The sequence below is a fragment of the Anomaloglossus baeobatrachus genome, chromosome 10, assembly GCF_048569485.1.
Source record: "Anomaloglossus baeobatrachus isolate aAnoBae1 chromosome 10, aAnoBae1.hap1, whole genome shotgun sequence".
In the NCBI taxonomy this organism is placed as follows: Eukaryota; Metazoa; Chordata; class Amphibia; order Anura; family Aromobatidae; genus Anomaloglossus; species Anomaloglossus baeobatrachus.
This window is the reverse complement of record NC_134362.1, coordinates 73,914,232-73,932,918: the sequence shown is the minus strand read 5'-3', so window position 1 is coordinate 73,932,918 and position 18,687 is coordinate 73,914,232. Positions and strand designations below refer to the sequence as shown.

The following is an 18,687-nucleotide window of genomic DNA, read 5'->3' as shown; positions in this document are numbered from 1 at the left end:
GGAGCTAGAGACAGAGGGAGGAGCAAGAGGCAGAGGGAGGAGCAAGAGGCAGAGGGAGGAGCAAGAGGCAGAGGGAGGAGCAAGAGGCAGAGGGAGGAACTAGAGACAGAGGGAAGAGCTAGAGGCAGAGGGGGGATCTAGAGGCAGAGGGAGGAGCAAGAGGCAGAGGGAGGAACTAGAGACAGAGGGAGGAGCAAGAGGCAGAGGGAGGAGCAAGAGGCAAAGGGAGGAGCAAGAGGCAGAGGGAGGAGCAAGAGGCAGAGGGAGAGCTAGAGGCAGAAGCAAGAGGCAGAGGGAGGAGCAAGAGGCAGAGGGAGGAGCTAGAGAAAGAGGGAGGAGCTAGAGGCAGAGGGAGGAGCTAGAGGCAGAGGGAGGAGCAAAAGGCAGAGGGAGGAACTAGAGACAGAGGGAGGAGCTAGAGTCATAGGGGGGAGCTAGTGTCAGAGATTAGAGCTAGTGGCAGAGGGGGGAGCTAGAGGCAGGAGCTAGAGGCTGAAGCTAGAGGCAGAGGGAGGAGCTAGAGGCAGAGGGAGGAGCTAGAGGCAGAGGGAGGAGCTAGAGGCAGAGGAAGGAGCTAGAGGCAGAGGAAGGAGCTAGAGGCAGAGGGGGGAGCAAGAGGCAGAGGAAGGAGCTATAGGCAGAGGGGGGAGCAAGAGGCAGAGGGAGGAGCAAGAGGCAGAGGGAGGAGCAAGAGGCAGAGGGGGGAGCTAGAGGCAGAGGGAGGATCTAGAGGCAGAGGGAGGAGCTAGAGGCAGAGGGGGATCTAGAGGCAGAGGGAGGAGCAAGAGGCAGAGGGAGGAACTAGAGACAGAGGGAGGAGCAAGAGGCAGAGGGAGGAGCAAGAGGCAGAGGGAGGAGCAAGAGGCAGAGGGAGGAGCAAGAGGCAGAGGGAGGAGCAAGAGGCAGAGGGAGGAGAAAGAGGCAGAGGGAGGAGCAAGAGGCAGAGGGAGGAGCAAGAGGCAGAGGGAGGAGCAAGAGGCAGAGGGGGAGCTAGAGGCAGAAGCAAGAGGCAGAGGGAAGAGCAAGAGGCAGCGGGAGGAGCTAGAGTCAGAGGGAGGAGCTAGTGTCAGAGATTGGAGCTAGTGGCAGAGGGGGGAGCTAGAGGCAGGAGCTAGAGGCTGAAGCTAGAGGCAGAGGCAGGAGGCAGAGGGAGGAGGCAGAGGGAGGAGCTAGAGGCAGAGGGAGGAGCAAGAGGCAGAGGGAGGAGCAAGAGGCAGAGGGAGGAGCAAGAGGCAGAGGGAGGAGCTAGAGGGAGGAGCTAGAGACAGAGGGAGGAGCTAGAGGCAGAGGGAGGAGCTAGAGGCAGAGGGAGGAGCAAGAGGCAGAGGGAGGAGCAAGAGGCAGAGGGAGGAGCAAGAGGCAGAGGGAGGAGCAAGAGGCAGAGGGAGGAGCTAGAGGCAGAGGGAGGAGCTAGAGGCAGAGGGAGGAGCTAGAGGCAGAGGGAGGAGCTAGAGGCAGAGGGAGGAGCTAGAGGCAGAGGGAGGAGCTAGTGGCAGAGAGAGGAGCTAGAGGCAGAGGGAGGAGCTAGAGGCAGAGCTCTTCTATCTACATATAAAGTCCTCAGCACCAATTGCCTTGTAGATAAAAAAAAAAAGTAAGGAGTGGTCGGAGCTCTGCCTCTAGCTCCTCCTATCATCATAGAATCTCATCAGCACCAGCTGCCATTTCCTATCTCAGTAATGGCAAAGTCTTCACTGAACAGATTTTTACCTCAGAAATTAGAATTTTGATAATGACTGATCAATTCTGGGAGAGAAAGAAGCAAATTTGTCTGATAATATATATTACAAATACACATACACGAGATACTAATGGACGTCCTCTAGTCACCTTTGAATGCGTTTTCAACCCTTATTATATTCTTCATCCCATCTGTAAAGGCAGCAAGACACTAAGCGCTGCTCAGCGAATCCTCCACCATTTGTGGCAGCCTGTATTCTGGTAATAGGATAAGTACTGGCGGCAATGTCAGACTGGGGTAGCAGGGGCCAACAAATAGCATTGACTCTGGGGTCCCACTGATCAAATATTACATTCACAAATGTACCTATGTTTCTATTTCATAATATACTGGATAGTCTGTACAATGAAAGCTGAGATGCTTCCTTCATCTGTACATAGTAGAACAAGTGAATTGTTTCAACTACCGTAATGATCATGTGTGGAGGGGTAAATTACATACTACTGCAAAAGGGCCCACCAGAGTTTCCTCCTGCTCTCCTGTGGGCCAGTCCGAGCCTAACTGACGGACATAAAACAGAAAGCGTTAGCGTGCAGAACTCACATTTCTGAAGAATCCTCTTTACTGATATATTCCTCTAGGATACTTGTATCAATTGATGGTTCCAGAGCGCCATTAATATCATGTCCTGAAATGCAAAATAGACAAATTTAGGCTCAAATTAGAATCATAATCTATTATTCTATTGCATTAGAATAATATTTTTACAAGGACATCAAGCAACTAGTAAAAAAATAAATCAATAAAATAAATAAATAAATAAAAAAAGACTACGGCCCCATTCATCACTTTTGTTCTTTTTTCCTAGATTTTTTTGTATTTTTTTGTAGGGGGATAAATATTTCAAAATGGGATATGATGTGTTAGGTGCAAATTCAAAGATGCCTTTTTATCTTGTGTTCTGTGCCTTTTTAGATTAAAAAGGTCGCAGGATATAAAATATAAACGTTAGTCTTCAAAAGCGCAAAATAAAAAATAAATTAGATCAATTTTTTTACACAATTAAAAGCTACTAATCTACAATTGGGCAAACATTTTTTGACAATTTTGTGAATTTGGATGTCATGCGAACAGGGAAAGGGAGGGGAAGGGAAACCCTGTGTCTGGGAAAGGGGGAGATGGTAACCCCTGTCTAAACCTACCGCTGGCCCCTGGCTTCCCTCACCACCCGAAATAGGTTCCACACCTATGAACCAAGCCGGATACCTGACCCTGGCTGACCCTGAAGTAGGCCCTAGGTAGGAAATGGATGGGATGAGAGCTTAGTCAATCCCACTAAAGAAGACACAGAAATAATAAAACAGGGGGAAAGTAAACTAATAAGTTATCTCCAGATGACTCAGGGAGAGAAATTGTAAAAACATCAAAGATTCTCCAGATGAATACAAGCAGACTGCTTGCACTGAAAACTTGTTAAGGTTATTAGACCTATATCACCAGCACAGAGTAAGGGGGAATGAGGGTATATAAAAACACCAAGGGAAGTACTAATGAAAAAAAAACAGCTGAAAGAGTGAAGAAATACGCAGGGTCCTAAAAGGGAAAGGGATGAAAATCAAGCATAACAGATGCATAGGATACTAAATACATCAGGCAGGAATAATAGAAGGTCAGGGAGCAGTTTGCACAGCCAAACACTGTAACCTTCTACAGTTGGTCACCACAGGACTGTCTGGGATAACCAAAAGCTGCTCATAAGGCTTGCCAGAAGAAAAAAAATACAGATTGAACCAGGTAAAGTTAAAAAAGCCACAAATTAAATAATGAAGAAAGTGCAAATAAAAAAAAGTCCCTATTACAAACATTTTTATTTCAGAAAAAAAGCGCAAAGACAATGATAAATCCGGGCTTTAGATTCAAAAAAATAAAATGATTTGTGTTTTTATCCTGTTTTGGGAAATTCCACCGGCCTGAGAAAGATTCCGGATTAGGATAGAAACATGTTGCATGCTGAACATTTTTAATTTTTTTTTTTCCCCACATATTTAACTTTTTTTTTCTACTAGTAAATTCAATAGTTGCACTTTTTAACCTTGGAACAGATCAGCAAGCGTGAATTGTTTAAAGGAGGGTGGTTTTTTTTCTTAGATTACATACCTATGGACGTTTTAATCATGCTCGCCCAGTAGTGTATATATTAGTCTCGAAAAGGAAGACCAAACAGACAAACAGACGACCAAAGCACTTACAGCACTCCAGAAACAAGATGGCTCAATTAGTACAAAGTAATCATGTTTAACCCTTAGCTCTCCTCATGGTCAGACCACATAACGAGGACATGGTGCCTGACTGAGTAGTGTCCATTGCAAATGTTCTAGAAGAAGTCTCCTGTCTATGGTGTTTTCTCTCTGTTGTTGATATCATGTGCTCTGTTTTATCTGTATCCCGTGTGTGTGGGATGTTCACATCCTCGCAGGGCGTGTGCCAACCCTGGATACCACTCGATTTCCAGAGAACGTGGTTTGCCTCCCACACAAGAGCAATGGAAACTGTCCCAACTCCTAAGACAAAGAGGCTGCTAAAACCAAGGAAGAACGGAGAAAGAAGTAACAAAGAAAAAATACACTGTGTGTGCCCAATGCCGATCCCCAGAGGTTCCGAATTCTGTGAAAAAAGTCTATCCTTTTTTCATCAGCATTTTTGATCTGCTTTGTCAGTTTTTAACTATCGGAGTTTCATAGATGATGTTCCACATACGAAAAATTAAATTGCAAAGTGTCTATACATTGCAATATTAATCATGGATTGCAAACCGATGGCAGTGGGTGCGGTCAGTGATTTTTAGGGACTTGTAGACGACTTTGGGTACTTTTGATCCATGACTCGAAACAAGACCGGACATGTCTCCATCACTTTTCATGTACATGCTGTGCTCTAAAATGCACGGACATGTTGGGTACTTTTGATCCATGGCTCGAAACAAAACTGGACAGGCCTCCATCACTTTTCACGTACACGCTATGCACTTAAATGCACAGACATGTCATTTGCCTCATAAGCTTTGATGAGTACATGTTCGATCCATGAAAAATACAAAAAGGACACGTACATGAAAAATGGACATCTGAAGGAAGCCTAGGACTGGGTTCACACCAGTGTTATAAATTACATTACCTTGCAACATTTTAGGAATATAAAAAATGGAATTCATGGCAAATACAGATACAATACTGATCAGCGCCAGATGGACCAATAATGGTTTTCCATAAGGATGCTCCTGTTTTTATTTGTTCCGGGGGAACAGTTCCAAGTAAAAACTAGACGATAACTGGAAACACAAAAGGAGAGCAGATAGGGTCTTACCCAAATTGGAGTAAGAAGGCTCACCTCTTGTGGTTGTGAGAAGTTACAACCACTGTAGTAGCGTGTATTTTGGCTGCCACAACCGACAGTGGAAGATCTAAGAGTAGGTGGATGAAAGGGTTAAAAGCCGCCCTGCCGTGGAAGAAATCCCAATCTCAGGCTAATGAATGATCGTGATCAGAGATACTTCTTTTTCAGGACCAAAATGTGATTTTTTTACCCTTTCATCCACCTACTCTCAGATTTATTCGTTACAGTGAAAACTGCACAAGCTACCATAGATCCTCCAACACGGATGTGTGTGAATATGTCCAAAAGGAAGAAAGAATGGAGGATTTATCAGTGGGGGTGTCAGTTGTCGGGCATGAATATTATTTCCTTACATATTTATTGAGACAGTCATAAATGTAAAGGATAATATGCGATCCAATCTCTATTCAGTGGAGTATTGATCTTTGCTCTCATAGTGATAATCTAATTGTTTTGGACCAATCAGAATCCATTTCATTACCTACAAATGATATTGGCCATTTGTAAAAAAAAAAAAAAATATATATCTTTTTTCACTAAGTTGTTGCAAGTGTGTCACGGTCTGATGTGATATCTGGGGGGGATCTGGGATCAGAATGTCACAACGTATTGTTGATCGCAGATCTGCTTTGGTGCCCACTCATCATTTACCATGAGTTGGAGTGTATTTAATTCCATCCGGTTAAGGTTCATTTCTATCCTGCAGTGATCTAACAGGTAGTTGCATCCTCCTCCCTTCTGCTATAAATATCCACGCCTCACTCCTCCCTGTGCCGGCTATAGGTCATATCTATGCTGTCCATGTTCAAGGAGCCAGTCTCTGCATGGCTGTGGTGTTGTTTCTATTGCAGCTGCGAAGTTTCCTGCTGAAGAAAGCTAAGGGTGTTTTTTGTTGTGTGTTTCCCCACCTGTTTGTACTACTTTCCTCTTGTTGTTTTATTACAGTCTAGCATCTCACTGGCCTTCACTAGCCAGGGTGAGTTCAGAGCCAGTGAGGGCCTAGGCACGTGATGGCACATGGGAGGGGGAAATGGGGTGAGGACCCATCTGAGGACATTAGGGAGTTCTGGGATCAGCCTAAGGTGAGTGTTAGGAGGTGACCCTGCTCCCCTGTCCCTAGTACCAGGGCCTTCTGTTGTATTGCTACAATGGTGTTCCCTCTGTATTGCACCGCCCGCTGGAAGTCAGCTCGTACCTGGCGTGACACCTGCAGTCACATTGTGACATAAATTTATTACTATAAATCAGTGAATATCAAAATTTTACCCAAAATGTCCCACATAAATCCATGCAGAAAGGTAATTATAACCCTTTTTATATGCTAAGACCTCCGTATCCTATTCAGAATGACCACGCTTCATACACCATTCCTGCTCTTTCTGGAAGTCTGGTCACATGTACTGACATATTACATGGTACCCGGTCTGATGGGGGCGAGCGATCCAATCAGGGCTGCAGAAAAGGATGGCACAATAAAATGTACTCTCCGAAAGTTACTGAAGTAGCATGAGTACATGTTAACAATGTAATTCACGAGAACTCCACCTATGGAGCCACTTTATAGATTAAAGAATTACATAAAATGCAATTAAAAGATACACTGGGCTTGCAACCAACGGTGTTCTAGAAAGAAAACGTAAATGGACCCGACTTATCTTGATACTTTTTTTGTCAGTTTTGAGTACGGTAACTGTTTGCTGCTGTAGGATGCACCAAATGCTTTAAGAGTTGAGTGCATCTTAATCAAGTTGGTGCATCCTTGAACTGCCTCGCACCACCGCCTGAAATGTTACTTCTCCCAGTGGCGTAAATAATCAAACTATTCTGATGCACTTCATCACACCCCATTTATGTGCGCTTTTTTTTTAAAAGTGGGGGGAGCTGGTCAGGAGTGATGTAAAAACATCAAAGAACTGTCACAAGGAGATTTTTACAAACATCGCCAACTGTCATGGCGGCATCAGGATCTGTGGAGACTACAGATTCTGGTATTCTGCAGGCCAACTTGTCTGATGTCTGTGATCAGCACATTCAGGCTCGGGCGTTGACCCTCAGACTTGTAGTTCATAGACAGGCTAGCAAAAGGTAATCCCTGCTGGGCTGCTTGTTGTCTCCTTTGAGCACCTGCTGTGGGGGAGCCAGTTATATTCACTCCCCTCTTATATATGCTGGCAGGACCCTTCCTTTAATACCAGCTATAGCTAGTCTATACTGGTCTGGTGAAGTGTTGTGATCCAGACTCACTGGTAGTTGTAGTACTTTGTTGTTGTGAGCAGTTCTAGTGTTAACCCTTGTTGTCCCTTTGTTTCTACCATCCTGCTCTTGCTTCTTACCTTAGTTCCTTACTGTTTGGTCCTGCTGGAGCATCCCACGGGGCCTGGGGGGGGGATACTCATCGCCGGGCCGGTGAAGGGTCAAGGGATGTCACTGGTGGCCTGCCTGGTTTCGTGAGGTGTCTACAAAACGAGATGGGATGGATGGCAGGACAGAGAGGATGAGGGTAGTAGTGGATGAGGGTGAGGGAGATAATTGTCTTGTGATGCCACCTGCGGTATGCGGCCAGGGATTAGCCGCCGCTGCGGTCGCTGTCCTCCGGGGTGGATGGTTGTAGCAGCAAGGATGGTTCTGCTCCCCATAGGTGGAGCAGGCCCTGGGGAGGATGATGAGGGGAATAGTAGTGGCCGTTGGCTCCGAATCGCGGGGCGAGGGCAACGGCAATCAAAAGGCTGAATCATGTGTTGCGGTTCCAGGTCTTTTACTCACTGTCTTTAGATTGCCTGGGAGGTACCGGTCACCGCCGTGGTGGGCTCAAGCCAATCCAGGTTAAGTGAGAGGTAGCCACCATTATTTGAAACTGTCCTTTCCAAGAGATGCCCCTCCAGGAGTGAGGAACCCGGGCTGAGCTTTCCGCTCCAAGCCTCATTCCCCGTGAAAGAAGAAAGTGGAAAAGTGATGTCGTGTCGCCAGAACTGTAGTCCCGACTTGACTGTCGAGAGTATGTGGTTGCTCCTACTTCTACCCCAAGTGGTGCCCACTCTCGAGGTGGTTGTCCTAGTGACCGAGAAAGTCCCATGCCTCGTGATGGCCACCCCCCAAGCTTACCCTAGTCCAGCTCCCCAGTAAGAAGGCTCCTAAGCTGTTTGTGAAGTGAAATGTAGAAAGACCGGTGATTAACCCCCTCCTTACCCGAGAAGAGCACTGCACCTTAAATGAGGTGCAGTATCCTGTGGCGACTGAAGCCTCAGGGATACCACACTGCGAGTTTGCAGTGTGTCTAAGTTTTGTTTTTTCCCTGTCTGTCTTAATCTGTATTGCCATCACACTCCTGTCCTTCCTACCCCGGGAGTGGGGGGTAAGCAGTTTAGTTTTGTTCAGGAGAATAGTAAATCAAAAAAGTCCGTGGAGCTTCTGTTAGGAGTCTCAACACAGAAAACAGCCAGATATCCCTCCGGGAAGGACCCATCCACAGACAGCTGTTTCGGGGTATTGCCTCTCATCAGTGTGGAGTAGGATTCTGGCCAGGTGGGAGCAATGCCTAGTAGACCAACAAAACAAAACAATCACTGATCTCAGGGAGACCAGCCAGAGAAAACACTGCCGGCAGCCAGCAAGGGCGCTCAACACCGTGAAATCCTAGGTCCATTGCCCCCTGGGAAATATGCAAATCAAAAAAGTCCGTGGAGCCTCTGTTAGGAGTCTCAACACAGAAAACAGGAGAATAGTAAGGCATGGAACTATGGCGTCTCCTCCATCAGGGGTAATCTGGAGGTTAGGGGTAGCCTAGGGTCCCCTGTCCCTGACTACCCTACAGTTACACTGTGAAAGAATTCTGGCAAAAACACATTAATGAATCCAGCAAAATTAGTCTCTGAGAACGTCAAGCACAGATTTTGATTTAGTCTGCAAAAGTGAAGACAGAAGGTATTTCCAAAGGCACTTACTGTCTGTGAGATGGGAAAGTCACTCACGGGTATGCTAGGAAGTACTTTGCCTACCATGTTTAAAATACTGAAGTTAGACTAATGTGGAAAAGAAGATAAAGAAACCTTAAAAAGTGAGAAGTGAAAGGTACTCTCTAAAGTGAAGCTCAATTACTCCTAGGATCTCCAAAAATGTTGCAGCCCCTTTTATCATGGGGTCCAACATTTACCTAATGTATAAGCTGTCGTGGGATTAGAGAAGGAGACATTGGAATAATAATATATAAGGTTTTAGTATAATGGATCTTCACGGGCTGCATTGTGCCTTGTGCACACGGCAGGTGGACGTTGTCTGTAAATTCCTGGTCTTGAGACTTGTTTGTGAGGAATGCGGGAACTGTGCACATCACCAGACGCAGCCTTCTCTCGCACCTAAAGCCAGCTTTACATGATTAGAGGCTAATACATCGCTTGATGGTCACGGGACTCAGCCAAGGGATTAGGAGAAAAACAAAAACTTTAGAGAAAGCTATAGAAGCCACAGACAGAGAGAGTCGTATTACAGGACCACCAAGATTAGGTCACATTGGGGGGACAGCCAGGATCAGGTCACACAGCAGGGCCTAACAAGATAACTACGAAACCAGACCACCACGACTGGCCTCAGACTGTCCTTTATACCTACAGGTCAAGTCCAAGGCTCAAGAGCTTTTCATTGTGACTTAATGCTCCATTTTATACAAACATGTGCTGCTATATTACAACAGCCAAGGACATAGACACCCCAGAGGCATCACATGGAGCACCCCTTGCATTTATTAAAAACTAGGGGGCCAATGCAGGACTCAAGTTTGAGCAAAAATCAGCCATATGTGAAAAGACCCTAAAAGGTGTCAATTATTTTTATTTCTTCCCATTGGTTATATGGCACCAATATATTCTCCACAGAGACCATTCTGTAGGGTTTACAATCTAAGTTAGTTGATACACACGGCACTTCTGAGTGGTGCTGAAGTAGGGTCCAAAACCGTCTGAAGTAGATGTAGAAACTTGGCACTCAAGATCAATATGAATAGGGGTTTTATTCTGAGGTGCCACATAGACAGAGGTGGACACCGCATTGTACCCAGCTATGCCGTTCGCCATGCTACTACAGTGCCTACAAGTAGTATTCAACCCCCTGCAGATTTAGCAGGTTTACACATTCGGAATTAACTTGGCATTGTGACATTTGGACTGTAGATCAGCCTGGAAGTGTGAAATGCACTGCAGTAAAAAAGAATGTTATTTCTTTTTTTATTTTTTTTTTTTAAATTGTGAAAAGTTTATTCAGAGGGTCATTTATTATTCAACCCCTCAAACCACAAGAATTCTGTTTGGTTCCCCTAAAGTATTAAGAAGTATTTCAGGCACAAAGAACAATGAGCTTCACATGTTTGGATTAATTATCTCTTTTTCCAGCCTTTTCTGACTAATTAAAACCCTCCCCAAACTTGTGAACAGCACTCATACTTGGTCAACATGGGAAAGACAAAGGAGCATTCCAAGGCCATCAGAGACAAGATCGTGGAGGGTCACAAGGCTGGCAAGGGGTACAAAACCCTTTCCAAGGAGTTGGGCCTACCTGTCTCCACTGTTAGGAGCATCATCCGGAAGTGGAAGGCTTATGGAACTACTGTTAGCCTTCCACAGCCTGGACAGCCTTTGAAAGTTCTACCCGTGCCGAGGCCAGGCTTGTCCGAAGAGTCAAGGCTAACCCAAGGACAACAAGGAAGGAGCTCCGGGAAGATCTCATGGCAGTGGGGACATTGGTTTCAGTCAATACCATAAGTAACGTACTCCACCGCAATGGTCTCCGATCCAGACGAGCCCGTAAGGTACCTTTACTTTCAAAGCGTCATGTCAAGGCTCGTCTACAGATTGCTCATGATCACTTGGAGGACTCTGAAAAAGACTGGTTCAAGGTTCTCTGGTCTGATGAGACCAAGATCGAGATCTTTGGTGCCAACCACACACGTGACGTTTGGAGACTGGATGGCACTGCATACGACCCCAAGAATACCATCCCTACAGTCAAGCATGGTGGTGGCAGCATCATGCTGTGGGGCTGTTTCTCAGCCAAGGGGCCTGGCCATCTGGTCCGCATCCATGGGAAGATGGATAGCACGGCCTACCTGGAGATTTTGGCCAAGAACCTCCGCTCCTCCATCAAGGATCTTAAGATGGGTCGTCATTTCATCTTCCAACAAGACAACGACCCAAAGCACACAGCCAAGAAAACCAAGGCCTGGTTCAAGAGGGAAAAAATCAAGGTGTTGCAGTGGCCTAGTCAGTCTCCTGACCTTAACCCAATTGAAAACTTGTGAAAGTAGCTCAAGATTAAAGTCCACATGAGACACCCAAAGAACCTAGATAACTTGGAGAAGATCTGCATGGAGGAGTGGGCCAAGATAACTCCAGAGATCTGTGCCGGCCTGATCAGGTCTTATAAAAGACGATTATTAGCTGTAATTGCAAACAAGGGTTATTCCACAAAATATTAAACCTAGGGGTTGAATAATAATTGACCCACACTTTTATGTTGAAAATTTATTAAAATTTAACTGAGCAACATAACTTGTTGGTTTGTAAGATTTATGCATCTGTTAATAAATCCTGCTCTTGTTTGAAGTTTGCAGGCTCTAACTTATTTGCATCTTATCAAACCTGCTAAATCTGCAGGGGGTTGAATACTACTTGTAGGCACTGTATATTTTCTGAGGACCCTTTGATGAAGGTCTTTTGACCGAAACGTCTGTGCTTGTGCTGGTCCTACACGTTCTTCACAATAAAAAACACTATTCACATTGATATTGAGTGCCAAGTTTCTACATCTACAATTTAAGTTAGTTTATGAACAATTTCATAAGTAGCCAATGTTTTCAGGGGTTTAGGAGGAAATCTGAAAACATGGGGAAACCCAGGAGGCAACACAAGGAGGACATACAAACATCATGCACTTATAGCTCTTAGTTAAAGATCTATGTAACTTTTTCCCCAAAGTGTGAGGGACTGGCAACCACCTTATGGGAGGTTTTGTCTGGATCAGTGCAGTAGGATCATAGGTTGGACTTGACAGACTGGTCTTTTTAGCCTTACAAACTATTCAACTCTATCCTGCATGTGATGAATACACAGGTGTATGGTTCATCACAGTACAGCCTAGTCACAAGCCAAGCACCTGTGTGCCCATGACCAGGATAAATATTAATTCCCTGCAAGAAAATAAATCAGATTTCTACTAAATAACTACATTTCTTGTAATTTGTAAAGAACTGATGCCCAAAGAATTTTGTAAAATGTCATAATTATTAATTTTTAAGCAATATTTTTGAAATCAGGAATACCCCTTTAAGTATCATAAATGGTTATTCTTTACAGTCTTAGTGATACTATAAGTATGTGCATATGTTGAGTACTTACAACAGATTTTTCTGGTGCTAAAACAAGAGTGTTGGCAGCAAAAATGCTACATAAAATATAGGGTTTAAGAAAAAAAAGCTATTCTTGAGGAGACTGACACACCAATCCAGCATGCCAGTAGTGAGGAGACTTAAATATAGGCTTTTCTGTTGCTTTTTTGAATGTGTATGTGATTTTTTTTTCCCCTTTCATTTGAATGAGTGAAAAACTTTGCAAAACCGCTGATCGAATTGTCATGCTGCAAATCAGAAAAAAAAAAGCCACCGAGGTCCCACGATGATGAGCTTTTGAAATTGCACCTATTATGTAAATTAGGTTGTGTTTTTGATATTGCAAATTTTATCGCTTTATGTTTTGGGTTGGTTTTTTTTATACGTCCTAATATTTGTCTTCGAAAAAACTTTATTGATTAAGTCATTTGCGGATTACGTGCGTTTAGGCTGCGTTTCCGCACATGTATTTTTTACCTGAAGATGTTTCATATCTAATGCAGTTCTAGGGGAAAAATGTGAACGTAAAACTCAGCGTATCCGCAAAAAAATTGACATTGCGGATTTGAAACATGCACCGCAGGTCAGTTATCCCAGAGATAAAAAAAAAAAGCACAGGGTCAGTAGATTTCTCGAAATCCCACTCATATTACTGGAACTGTAGACAATGCGTTTCTGGGCAGCATCAAAAAACAACCAAAAACTCATCATCTGCACACAGCCTGAAGGTTCAAATTTATATTTCCTCGGCAAAAACGCGTGGTGTGAACAAGCCTTTAAAGTTAGATATTCTGATTATTACAAAGAAGCAAAACCACCCATATACATTGACGAGGTGAAGGTAATCGGACGGTACCCCATGTCTGGCAGCAGGGGAAGGACCGTAGGGGAGTTAGTCGGCCATGTCTGCCAGGTCTCTACCCATCATCTGTTTTCATGAGGACGCCCTGGTCTGCTTCTCTTAACTGTCAGCCTTTCATTCCATGTACACAATCTTTCAGAGCTCTTTACGGGCTGCCAGCTATTTACAGGATTAGTAAAAACAAACCTTTTTACTAACCCATCCAGCATATTATTGGAATGAGACATGGCATCTGGTAGTCCTCACCAAGCTTGCAATTATGCCAGATGTGCAGACGTGGTCATCAAGGCTCATAAATATCCCCAAATTGCAATATTTTATTCATTTTTATTAATTCTCCGTAGAAGACCCTCTTTGTGTTCTGCGCAGTCTTTCTACGGCCATATATAACAGCAGGTAGACAAGATAGTACCATGAAGACTGTCACCTGTGCCCTCCAAGCCATGGCATTCCCTTATCTCTTAATCATGAGTAATCCCCATGCAGTCACCCCTTAGACGCAACTCATCCCACCCTGGAACCCCTTAACAAGAAGCAGATGTGTGAATGCGAGAGGGAGCAGGGTCAAGCATTTTAATGAGCTGAGGAGTAGTGGTGAGAAGGAGGCTCCTGCCTCTCCTGACAAGGATTTTTAGGATTCTTTTGTTCCCAAGGAGTGAGACATCAGACAAGAAGTAGACTTCTAACAGAAATGAGACATCCGATAGGAATGAAAGTTACAATAAAAGATAATAGAAAATCAAGGGGTGTCTCTTAGACCATGAGTCCAGAAGCCAATACCACCGAAACGCATCATTCAGGCTAAATCAACTTTTTATGTAAATTTCATATGTGAGGGCTTGATTAATGGCTCATGATGACTTATTGCAGATAAGGTGTACGGTATTTGCAAATGTCCTAACCTTTAATGCTATTGCTCCACAGCACCACGCCTCATGGTAAAATCTCAGCATTATCACAACTCACAGTACAACTGGATCAGAGATTTTGCCATAACCGGATGGTCACTTCTTTACAACGTGAAGCTGAGGAGCAAGTGGTGGCAATGCCATGGTTCTACCACTGTGGAGCTTCAGCCTGAAGACCAACTATTTTGTATTTTCGTTTCCAATTGCGTCCTTCCAAGCAATCCTAGTATTTCGCCATTGTAAATACACATTTACTTCAGTAATTTATAATCAAATGATTATGATACCATATACTGTAAATTCAATGCTATCCTACTGCATGTCTCAGAAGGAAATGATGGTTCCTGATATCAGCAAGAATCTTACTTATGTAACCAATATCCCATTGAGAGACGTAAGAAGAGAAGCTGGTAGACACATTATCGCAAGCATGTAAACCGCATATGGGTTACCACATGACAACTGCTCAAACTGGAAAGCAAAGCCAAATCCTGACAGTTTTTATATTACTCACTGTTAGTGTGCCGCCCCCATGCATGCAGCCGGCGCTGCTCGGGTCCGGGGCCTGCTGGGGTGGTGGCTCGAGGGTCTCCGGACCCGGGGGTCTCACGGACACGCCGAATAAATGGGAAGACGTAGATGTACGGGCTAGGCCGTATAAAGTTCGTGACGCCACTCACGGTGTGTGGTGAGCTGGGACAACACCGCTGGAGAGATGTAGTGGCAGCCGGATGTTAACGCCTTCGTGGGTAGGGATGGTTGCCCCGGGGCCCAGTGTCTAGTGCAGGGTATAGCGACGGCAAAGGGATGCTTGTTTACCCTCAGTCAATAAATCACATGAGTCTCTGGTAAACCAAGGTGCTGGTGGCCGGTGCTGCGGCCGGTTGCATTTGGGTCCCCTACCCAGGCTGGTGGTCTCTATCCTTTTCCTCTGCACTGACTTTTGTGTAAATGGACTTCCTAGTCTGGAACTCAGGAGTCCGCTCCCGGCTGAATGTGGCCTAAGGAGCCGTGTCCGCAGACGCTGGCCCGTGGGAACTATGGGCCCTGGCGGTAACCTCTTATCTCTATCGGTGGGCTGTTGTCTTCTATGAGGGACTTTGGGTGGTAGTCCTAGCCTCAATCGGTTAATTAACCAGGCCGCTTGTTTCCGGTTCTGGCTTCAGGGTCCGAGTACCCCCCTTTGTGCTCCGGTTTCCGGGTCGGTTCCCCGGGTCGGTACCGGCGGACTACAACCCTCTCCCGGTCCACCTCGGTTCTGCCGAGCCTTCTTCCCGTCTCCTGCTGACAGAGACCACTGTCTGCCTCCTAGCCAAGGTACCAGGGCTACTACCCTGGCACCGTTCAACTTGAACTTTTCCTGCTGGAGCTACACTTAGCTCCAGCCCACAATCCTCTCCAAACTGAACTCCAAACTAAAACTAAAGCTGAACTGCTTGTTTTCCCGCCCCGGGCTGTCTAGACCCCTGGGTGGGCGTGTCCCAACCGCCTGGTCCCACCCACTGGTATGTCTATCTTTCCCTAAGGGGGGGTGACTAGGGTTTCATGTCGGCTGTGTGTTTCTTAAGTGAGGGAAGGTGTTATGTGGGGGCCTATCTGTGACTACCTGGTTTTGCCAGGGCGTCACATTAGGATTTTGTATGATGCAGTAGCTGCCGAACTTGCTGCATATCCCAGAAAATCTTCTTAAAGGAGGTGGTCCACTACAATGCATAGTGGCCACATCAATTTAAAGCTGAGAAAGAGGTTTTTGGTTTCTGTTGCGAATTATGTCTGTGAGCGCCGCTATCGCTGTCTGCTCAACCCCATCACGTGACCTGGGCTGCAATGACATCTGATGTCCGGTGATTTCGTGTCAACTTCTGGAATTCGAAGTTGACTCAGCATCACTGCGGCTGGACCCGGTTTCTGAGTGACTGGGCTTTGGGCGGAGTGTCATCGCACGTCACAGCCCATCATTTCTCGCTCGCTCTTCTTCACTGCTTTCATTAACAGAGCACTGCAAGTACGCGCAATTTTGAGCGGTGACGTGAGAGTAAACTCCGCCAACACAGCCCAATCACTCAGGGAGACGGGGTCCTGCCTCGGTGATGTCAGGTCAACTTCCAATTCCAGAACTTGACGTGACATCACCGGACATTAGAGGCTGCTGCAGCCAGGGTCACGTGATGGGGACTGAGCGGACAGCGATAGCGCCGCTCATATGCAGAATTAGCAAACAGAAGGTATTTGAAAAAAAAGCCTTCTTTTTCAGCTTGAAATCGATGTGGCCAGTATGAGCATAAGGTTTCTTTTTCAGGCGGATTTCATCCAGAACCCACCTAAAAAAAACACTCAAACTATGACCATATGCACAGCAATGTGAAAACAACCTGCTTGTGCACGTGTCCAGTCTTTTTTAACTTCTTTTAACCGCTTCAGGCTTTGAAAGCTGAAAAGCAGCAAAATGAAGTGACCATCCATTCTTCTGGCGCCTTCCCCTTGGAAGCAGTCACTATTGTATATATAAGATTGAAAAGAAACTTGCCACAAAAATGACAAAGATGTTCCAGGAAAAACACAACCGATGTTTTCCTGAAACATCTTCCATTTCAAAAAGTGTGTGGGTACACCTGCATCTATGGAACACCATATATGCATACTCTTAGGGCGGCTTTGCACACTACGACATCGTAGGTGCGATGTCGGTGGGGTCAAATCGAAAGTGACGCACATCCGGCGTCACTTGCGATGTTGTAGTGTGTAAATCCTAGATGATACGATGAACGAGCGCAAAAGCATCGTTAGCATATCATCGGTGCAGGCTCCGACATTTCCATAATGCCGGTGCTGCAACAGGTACGATGTAGTTCCTCGTTCCTGCGGCAGCACACATCGCTGTGTGTGAAGCCGCAGGAGCGAGGAACATCTCCTTACCTGCCGCCAGCGGCTATACGGAAGGAAGGAGATGGGCGGGATGTTTACATCCTGCTCATCTCCACCCCTCCGCCGCCATTGGCCGCCTGCCGTGTGACGTTGCTGTGACGCCGCACGACCCGCCCCCTTAGGAAGGAGGTGGGTCGCCGGCCAGAGAGACGGTCGCAGGGCAAGTGAGTGCATGTGAAGCTGGCGTAGCGATAATTATTGCTACGCCAGCTATCACAAGATATCGTACCTGTGACAGGGGCGGGGACTATCGCGTGCGACATCGCAGCATCGGCTTGCGATGTCGCAACGTGCAAAGCCCGCCTTATGGTACCCGATCAATCAATTTGCCCCAACCTCCCCATATACAACCATGCATGTGTGTGAGCTTATTGGGGAGAAGGGAGTAAGCCATTGCTAGATGCCTCTGGCAGTGGCTTATATCACCTGGGGAAGAAATGACTGGATGTTGAAATTCAACATGCCTGATCCTCATTTTCCCAAACATCATCTGTCAGGATAGCATTAGGAAGCCCCCTTGCCCATTAGGTAGCCATCCAGTCCCGCTGAAACCATAGGTTTGATGATTTAAGGGGCATTAATGTGATGTAAATATTATTAGTGTTAACTATCCATTTCCAAACAACAATAGATTCCCTATATTAAGGTGCTTACATCACTTATATGCAGCATTTATTGTAAGATCTGATTTCACTTTTATCAATTGCCCATTTGATAAATTTTTGATTTATGTATTGTGCTTCCCTAAAATCCCTAAAGGATCATAATTCCCTAAAATGCTTGTGTGCTCATTACTTGAATTGAGCAGATCGGACATTCGGATGAGCTCCACTCGAGTAACAAGTATAATGGAAGTCAATGGGAAACTCAAGCACTTTCCAACAGACCCACCCAGGAGGTCTGGGAGGGCAGTAAAATTGTGAAATGGATGGAAACTACACTCCAATTGAATGAGAACAGCATGGGGAAGATGCCTGGATGCATCTTTGACACCCAGGTCCCTGCCGGGAACAATGTTGTAAATGTTTGAACATAGCTTTAATAGCCGGCCATCTCTCACCGTATTTCACTGTATTTATTTAAAGGAGTTATTGCAATACACCCTGGAAGACACATAGAGGATGTCCTCAGAATAATTTTTTTCACTATTTGAAAAAGAGTGTGACTCCTACACTGGTAAAGCCTATGCACTAAGTGCAAGTGTTTAGTGTTTGGGCCTGTGTTTGGTGGCTGCGTATTTCTGTTTGCATTCTAAGGCCAGGGGTAGGGACAGATGAACGCTGCCCTGGGACAAGGATATATACATTGTTGCTGATGGTGGTTGCGAATGAGCAATGACAGGTGCAGGGTCAGAGGCATCCACACTTGCGTCCTGGACGGGGATTGGCAAGGATGTAGCACAGGGGAAAGAGGCTGTGGAGTCACACACAGATGCTTATTGTGGACCCAGGCATTCGGCCCACCTAGTCAGGTGCTTTGATGACATGTGCCCGAGAATGCTAGCGGTGGTCAAGCTGGTAGTGGTCAGGCCCCTGCTGATCTTGGT

The 18,687-nt window shown here is 45.7% G+C and overlaps 1 protein-coding gene across 4 annotated transcripts in view; it reads right to left on the bottom strand.

The window, feature by feature from the left end:
- Positions 1-18,687, bottom strand: part of MYRF (myelin regulatory factor) — a 233,319-nt gene that overhangs the window by 59,604 nt on the left and 155,028 nt on the right. For all 4 annotated transcript variants that reach the window (XM_075325200.1, XM_075325203.1, XM_075325202.1 and 1 more), the window contains exon 2: positions 2,285-2,369. In XM_075325200.1, coding sequence (XP_075181315.1) covers positions 2,285-2,369 — 85 coding nt within the window. The remainder of the gene's footprint in view (positions 1-2,284; positions 2,370-18,687) is intronic.